We start from the raw sequence: 8,145 nt of genomic DNA, 5'->3' as shown, positions 1-8,145 counted from the left end.
TACATTTTGCTATGTTCTATTTTGTCTGTGTTGTCCTTCCTCTAATCTGTTCACTCCTTCACCTTCACATGTTTGTATGTTCTATTGTCGTGTCTTCATCTACTCTATCTGTCCACATCCTTCACCGTTCTTTAATGCTTTGTATGTTCTATTTGTCTCGTAGTGTCTATCTCTCTATCTGTCCACTCCTTCACCTTTCATGTTTGTATGGTCTATTTTGTCTGTGTGTCTATCTCTCTATCTGTTCACTCCCTTCACCTTAATGTTTGTATGTTTATTTTGTCTGGTGTGTCTATCTCTCTATCTGTCACTCTTCACCTTAATGTTCTGTATGTCTATTTGTCTGTGTGTCTATCTCTCATATCTGATCCACTCCTTCACCTTCTTAATGTTTGTATGTCTATTTGTCTGTGTGTCTATCTCTCTATCTGTCCACTCCTTTCACCTTAATGTTGTATGGTTTATTTGTCTGTGTGTCTATCTCTCTATCTGTCCACTCCTTCACCTTAATGTTTGTATGTTTATTTGTCTGTGTGTCTAGCTCTCTATCTGTTCACTCCTTCATCTTCTATAATGTTTGTATGTTTATTCGTCTGTGTGTCGTATCTCTCTATCTGTCCACTCCTTCACCTTCTTAGATCCCTCAACCAAGCCTAACGACAGCACAACCCAACGTTTGTATGTCTCTCTATCTATCTGTGTTGTCTATCTCTCTATCTGCTCACTCCTTCACCTTCTTAATGTTTGTATGTTTATTTGTACTGTGTGGTCTATCTCTCTATCGGTTCACTCCTTCACCTTAATGTTTGTATGTTTATTTGTCTGTGTGGTCTATCTCTCTATCTGTCACTCCTTCACCTTCTCATTGTTTGCTATAGTCTATTTGTCTGTGTGTCTATTCTCTCTATCTGTTCCACTCCATTCACCTTAATGTTTGTATGTCTATTGCTCTGTGTGTCTATCTCTCTATCTGTACACTCCTTCACCTTCTTAAGTTTGTATGTCTATTTGTCTGCTGTGTCTATCTCTCTATCTGATCCACTCCTTCACCTTAATGTTTGTATGTTTATTTGTCTGTGTGTCTATCTCTCTTATCTGTTCACTCCTCACCTTCTTAATGTTTGGTATGTCTATTTGTCTGTGTGTCTATTCTCTCTATCTGTTTCACTTCCTTCACCTTCTTAATGTTTGTATGTTTATTTTGTCTGTGTGGTCTACTCTCTCTATCTGGCTACACTCCTTCACCTTCTTAATCCGGTTGTATGTCTATTTTGTCTGTGTGTCTATTTCTCTCTTATCTGTCCACTCCTTCACCTTAAATGTTTGGTATGTTTATGGTGTCTGTGTGTCTATCTCTCTATACTGTCCACTCCTTCATCTTCTTAAGGTTTGTATGTTTATTTGTTCTGTGTGTCTATCTCTCTTATCTGCTCCCACTACTTCACCGTAATGATTATGTATGTCTATTTGTCTGTGTGTCTATCTCTGTCTATCTGTACAACTCCTTCACCTTCTTAATTTTGTATGCTTTATTTGTCTCTGTGTGTCTATCTCTCTATCTGTTCACTCTTCACCTTAATTTTTGTATGTTTATTTGTCATGTCTGTCGTATCTCTCATATCTGGTCCACTCCTTCACCTAATGTTTGTATGTTTATTTGTCCTGGTGTGCTCTATGTCTCTATCTGTCACTCCTTTCACCTTAATGCTTTGTATGTTTATTTGTCTGGTGTCTATCTCTCTATCTGTCCACTCCTTCACCTTATGTTTGTATAGTTTATTTGTCTGGTGTGTCTATCTCTCTATCTGTTCACTCCTTTTACCTTAATGTTTTGTAGTTTATCTTTGTCTGTTGTCTATCTCTCTATACTGATCCACTCCTTCACCTTAATGTTTGTATCTATGTCTATTTGTCGTGTGTGTCTATCTCTCTAATCTCGCTCCACTCCTTTTCACCTTACATGTTATGTATGTTTATTTGTCTGTGTGGCATCTATCTCTCTATCTGTCCACTCCTTACCTTAATGTTCTTGTATGTTTATTTGTCTGCTGTGTCTTATCTCTCTATCTGTCTCACTCCTTCACCTTAATGTTTGTATGTTTATTTGTCTTGTTGTCTATCTCGTCTATCTGTTCACTCCTTGTACCATTAATGTTTGTATGTTTATTTGTCTGTGCTGTCTATCTCTCTGATCTGTCCACTCTTCACCTAAATGTTTGTATGCTCTCTTTGTCTGTGTGTCTATCTCTCTATCTGTCCACTCTTTCACTTAATGTTGATATGTTTATTTGTCTGTGTGTCTATCTCTCTATCTGTTCACTCCTTACCTTAATGTTTGTAATGTTTATTTGTCTGTGTGTTCTATCTCTCTTCGTCCACTCCTTCATTCTTCATGCTTTGTATGTTTATTTGTCTGTTGTGTCTATCTCTCTATCTGTCCACTCCTTCAATACTTCTTCATGTTTGGATGTTTATTTGTCTGTGTGCTCTATCTCTCTATCTGTACACTCCTTCACCTTTAATGTTTTATGTTTATTTGTCTGCAGGCGTGTCTATCTCTCTATCTGTTCACTCCTTCACCTAATGCTTTGTATGTTTTTTGTCTGTCTTTGTCGATCTCTCTATCTGTCCATTCCTTCATCTTCTTAATGTTGATTATGTTTATTTGTCTGGTGGGTCTATCTCTCTATCTGTCACTCCTTTACTTCTTAATTTTTGTATGTTTATTATGTCTGTGTGTCTATCCTCTATCTGTTCCACTCCTTTACCTTCTTAATGTTTGTATGTTTATTTGTCTGTGTGTTCTACTCTCTATCTGTTCGGCCACTCCTTCACCTTATCGTTTGTATGTTATATTTTCCTCTGATGTTGTCTATCATCTCTATCTCTTCACTCCTTTACCTTAATGTTTGTATGTTTATTTGTCTGTGTGTCTATCTCATCTATCTGTCCACTCCTTCATCTTCTTCATGGTTTGTATGCTTTATTTGTCTGTTAGTGTCTATCTCTACTATCTGCTACACATCCTTCACCTTAATGCTTTTGTATGGTTATTTATCTGTGTTGTTATCTCTCTATCTGTATCACTCCTTCCCACCTTAATGTTTGTATGTTTTATTTTCTGTCTGTCTATCTCTCTATCTGTCCATTCGTCATCTCTTAAATGTTTGATATGTCTTATTCTGTCTGTGTGCTCGTATCTCTCTATCTGTCCACTCCTTTACCTTCTTAATGTTGTATGGTTATTTTGTCTGTGTGTCTATCTCTCTATCTGTTCACTCCTTCACCTTATGATTTGTTATGTCTATTTGTTGTGTGTCTAATCTCTCTATCTGTCCATTCCTTCATCTTCTTAATGTTTGTAGTTTATTTTGTCTGTGCTGTTCTATCTCTCTATCTGTCCACTACCTTCACCTTCTTAATGTTTGTACTGTTATCTGTCTGCTGGTCTAGTCTCTCTATCTGTCCACTCCTTCATCTTCTTAATGTTTGTTATGTTTATTTTGTCTGTTGTCTATCTCTCTATCTGTTCACTCCTTCACCTTAATGTTTGTATGGTCTATTCGATGTCTGCTGTGTCTACTCATATCCCCCCCTCTATCTGTCCACTCCTTCACCTTAATGTCTTGATATGTTTATTTTGTACTGTGTGTCCTATCTCTCTATCTGTCCACTTCCTTCACCTTAATTTATGTCTTATTTGTTCTGTGTGTTCCTATCTCTCTATCTGCTCCACTCCTCTCACCATCTTAATGCTTTGTATCTTTATGTGTTCTGTGCTTTCTATCTCTCTATCTGATCCACTCCTTCACCTTAATGTTTGTATGTCTATTTGTCTAGTGTGTCTATTCTCTAATCTGTCCACTCCTTCCACCTTCTTTCATGTTTGTATGCTTTATTTGTCTGTGTGGTCTATCCTCTATCTGTCACTCTTCACCTTAATGTTTGCCTATGTCTTATTTGTCTGTGTGTCTATCTCTCTATCTGTCACTCCTTCACCTTAATGTTTGTATGTTTATTTGTCTGTGTGTCTATTCTCTAGCTGTTCACTCCTTCACCTTCTTCATGTTTTGTATGTTTATTTGTCTGTCTGTCTTCTCTCTATCTGTCCACTCTTCACCTTAATGTTTGTATGTTTATTTGTCTGTCTGTCGATCTCTCTATCTGTCCACTCCTTCACCTTCTTAATGTTTGTATGTCTATTTGTCTTGTCTGTCTATCTCTCTATCTGGTCACTCTTCACCTTCTTAATGTTGTATGTTTATTTGTTCTGTGTTGTCTATCTCTCTATCTGTTCACTCCTTCACCTAATGTTTGTATGTTTATTTGTCTGGTCTGTCTATCTCTCTATCTGTCCACTCCTTCACCTTAATGTTTGTATGTTTATTTGTCTGTCTGTCTATCTCTCGGTATCTGCTTGCACGCCTTCACCTTAATGTTTGTATGTCTATTTGTCTGTGTGCTCTATCTCTCTATCTGTCCACTCCTTCACTTTAACTGTTTGCTATGTTACTTCCTGTCTGTTGTAGTCTATCGCTCTATCTGGTCACTCCTTCACCTTCTCATGTTTGTATGTTTATTTGCTCTGTCTGTCGTATCTCGTACTATCTGTCCACTCCTTCACCTTAAATGTTTGCTATGTTTTATTGTCTGTGTGTCAGATCTCTCTATCTGTTCACTCCTTCACCTTAATGTTTGTATTTTATTTGTCTGTTGTCTATCTCTCTATTGTCACTTCTTCACTAATGTGTTGTATGTTTATTTGTCTGTGTGTCTATCTCTGCTATCTGTTCACTCCTTCATCTTCCTATTAATGTTTGATGTCGTACTTTTCTGATGTGGTCTGTCTGTCTAACTGTTCTGTCTGTCTGTTCGTCCGTTCACTCCATCTGTCGACGCACTAACCCAACATCCGATCACGCATCTCATTGTCTCCAACTGTCTCGCCATCTTGCTCATTGTCTCATTGTCTCATTGTCTCCAGGGATGTCCGAGACGTCGGATGGTCCCTCGTGCTCGGCCGCGACGCCCGGATGTCCTCGCCGCGGCAACAGCGTGCGCGCCTGCCTCCCGTCTCGCCCGAGGCGTCGATGCGAGACGTCATACTCGCCGGCCTCGTGATTCGGATCGCGCGTGCGTCGACGTCATCGCCTGGACTCGCGCTGCCTGCTAGACTGGAGTATTCGACGTCGCCAGTTGACGACGGCGACGTGACAGGTACTTTGTTGTTTGGTCGCTGTCGGCGCGTCGCTCTCGTGATGTAGCGAACGGTGGAGATAGATTCGCTTTCAGCCGTTCGATGTCATTGTAGTAATAAATTGTACACGACGTCCGTTAGGGATAATAATTGATGATGATGATGATGATGATGATGCATGACATGATGATGGTACGGGTTATGATTGATGACAATGTAGCATGATGTTTTACGCTGTAGTTTTAGGAAAGCTAGGAATACTTTAGTGGGCAAACTATTTTCCTGGCCACTTAAGCTTCCTAGTATTTCTAGCTTTCCTAAAAACTATAGTGTAACACATAATAACGCCGTACAATAATGACAGCAGACGCTAGGGCTTCGTCTCGCTTTTGATTCAAAACACCTGGCGCGTTGCGTGACGCTCGCTTACCTGGTCGTTGGCCCAGACGTGACGAGCGAAGCTGACGCATCATCTTCCGAGCTGCAGCCTCCCTCGCGCACTTCTGCTTGGCTAGGCGATACACGCGTGGCACGCGCCGCACCCAGCAGTGAGATCACCGCGCAGCTCAGTTTCCTCTCTCTCTCGCCTCTCCTTATTCTCTTGCCTCCTCTCTCTCTGTCTCTCTCTCTCTTGCTCTCTCTCGCTTTCTCTCTCTCTCTCTCTCGGCTCTCTCTCTCTCTCTCTGCTTCTCTTGCTCGCTCTCTCTCTCTCTTTCTCGCTCTCTCTCTCTCTTTTCTCTCTCTCTCTCTCTCTCTTTCTCTTCTCTCCCCCTTCTCTCTCGCTCTCTCTCTCTCTCTCTCCTCTCGATCTCTCTCTTGCTACTCTTTCTTCGCTCTCTCTCTCTTTTCTTGTTCTCTCTTTCTCTCTCTCTCTCTCAGTCTCTCTCTCCCCCCTCTCTCTCTCTCTCTCTCTCTCATTTCTCTCTTCCTCTCCCCCTCTCCTCTCTCTCGTCTCTCCTCTCTCTCTCTCTCGTCTCTCTCTCTTTCTCTCTCTCTCCTCTTGCTCATCGCTCCTCTTCTCTTGCTCTGTCTCTCTCTCTCTTGCTCTCTCTCGCTTTTCTCTCTCTCTCTCTCTCTCTCTCTCTCTCTCCTCTGTTTTCTCTTCTCGTCTCTCTCCTCTTTCTCGCTCTCCTTTCTCTTTCTCTCTCTCTCTCTCTCTCTCCTTTCTCTCTCTCCCCCTTCTCTCTCTCTCTCTCGCTCTCTCTCTCTCTCTCGATCTCTCTCTTTCTCTTCTTTCCTTTGCCTCTCTCTCTCTTTCTTTCTTCTCTCTTCTCTCTCTCTCTCTCATTCTCTCTCTCCCCCCCCCCTCTCTTCTCTCTCTCTCTCATCTCTCTTTCCTCTCCCCCCCTCTCGTCTCTCTCTCTCTCTCTCTCTCTCTCGCTCTCTCTCTCTTTCTCTCTCTCTTCTCTTGCTTCGCTCTCTCTCTTTCTCCTTTCTTTCGCTCTCTCTCTCTCTCTCTCCTCTCTCTCTCTCTCTCACTCTTTTCTCTCTCTCTCTCTCTCTATCTCTCTCTCTCTCTCTCTCTCTCTCATCTCTCTCTCTCTCTTCGGAGGAGGAGGAGGAGGAGGAGGAATTAGGGGAGGAGCAGGAGGATGAGGAAAAGGAGAATGAAGAGGAGTGGGAGGAGTAGGAGGAGGAGGAGGTGCAGGAAGAGGATGAGGAGAAGCAGGAAGAGCAGGAGGAGGAAGAGGAGGAGGAGCAGCAGGAAGAGGAGGAGGAGGAGCAAGAAGAGAATGAAGAGGAGGAGGAATATGAGCAGCAGCAGCAGGAAGAGGAGGATCAACAGGAGTTACTTACTATAAAGAAAACTCGCGAGAGGAAGGATCAGCGCGTTGGCAGCTTCATTCACTCACCCTATCGCGGCTCCCTGCTGCTGCTGCTGCTGCTGCTGCTGCTGCTGCTGCTGCTGCTGCTCAGCCTCCGCTCGGGATGCTGCAGCCGCATCCTCATCCTCGTCGTCACGCTGCCGGGGAGAGTGAAGGCTGTACCCCGCATCCTGCTGCTGCTGCCCGTCGAACTGATGCCCGAGTACCCTGCAACGCCACGCCCAGGTGAACGCGCGCTCGCGGACATCCACGATACGACAATGGAAGGAATGCGGAGAACACACCGCTCACGCGTTAATTCCCCGCCGAATTTCGCGGAATTCGCGCGCGAAACGTACGAATAATGGACGTATGAATCAATGTTCTCCGCACATATGTTCACCGTGACTCATGCGCGCAGTGTTGCTGCTTGTAAGCTAACGCGATAAAAGCTGCTACAGTAGTGCGCTTAGAGATGTTAGAGCCACGGTAGAGGATGAGGCATGGGCCATCACTACGGATGTGTGCGTGCGTGCGTGCGTGCGTGCGTGCGTGCGTGCGTGCGTGCGTGCGTGCGTGCGGTAGAGGCACGTTGTTCTCTCCGTCGCTCTCGCTCACCGTAAGTGTACAACAGTAAGTGTACAGTAAGTGTACAGTAAGTGTACAGTAAGTGTACAGTAAGTGTACAGTAAGTGTACAGTAAGTGTACAGTAAGTGTACAGTAAGTGTACCGTAAGTGTACAGTAAGTGTACAGTAAGTGTACAGTAAGTGTACAGTAAGTGTACCGTAAGTGTGGATATCGCGTGAGCCACTCCTGAAACTCGGCGCTGTGCCGCGAGTCTGCGCGTCCGCCCTCAAACAAGAGGCTATCCACGTCGTCGAACATCTGCTGCACCATCGCCGAGTTCTTCCGCTCAAACTCCTGCCAAGGATGAAAGAGAGAGAGAAACATTAGTCATGCTGTGAGGTGGAGAGAGAGGGAGAGTAAAATATACACATACAGACACAACAAGAGAGAGAGAGAGAGAGAGAGAGAGAGAGAGAGAGAGAGAGAGAGAGAGAGAGAGAGAGAGAGAGAGAGAGAGAGAGAGAGAGAGAGAGAGAGAGAGAGAGAGAGAGAGAGAGAGAGAGAGAGAGAGAGA

The 8,145-nt window shown here is 43.4% G+C and overlaps 1 protein-coding gene across 1 annotated transcript; it reads right to left on the bottom strand.

The window, feature by feature from the left end:
• Positions 1-7,046: 7,046 nt before the first annotated feature.
• Positions 7,047-7,921, bottom strand: LOC106814493 (cyclin-dependent kinase 8-like). Its single transcript, XM_014818806.1, has 2 exons — positions 7,789-7,921; positions 7,047-7,230 (listed from the first exon to the last, which is right to left on the bottom strand). The coding sequence occupies exons 1-2, from the start codon at positions 7,899-7,901 to the stop codon at positions 7,047-7,049; spliced, it is 297 nt and encodes a 98-aa protein (XP_014674292.1). The 5' UTR covers positions 7,902-7,921.
• Between the last annotated feature and the right edge of the window lie 224 nt (positions 7,922-8,145).

This window comes from Priapulus caudatus, unplaced genomic scaffold (assembly GCF_000485595.1).
Source record: "Priapulus caudatus unplaced genomic scaffold, Priapulus_caudatus-5.0.1 Scaffold932, whole genome shotgun sequence".
NCBI lineage: Eukaryota > Metazoa > Priapulida > Priapulimorpha > Priapulimorphida > Priapulidae > Priapulus > Priapulus caudatus.
This window is presented reverse-complemented; position numbering and strand designations above follow the sequence as displayed.

Excerpts from the sequence above, each read along its gene's own strand:
- LOC106814493 (XM_014818806.1), bottom strand. The coding sequence starts at position 7,901 with ATGGTGCAGCAGATGTTCGACGACGTGGATAGCCTCTTGTTTGAGGGC. Across the intron at positions 7,231-7,788 it reads ACGCGATATCCACACTTACG|GGTACTCGGGCATCAGTTCG; the intron begins GTACACTTACTG and ends GTGGCGTTGCAG.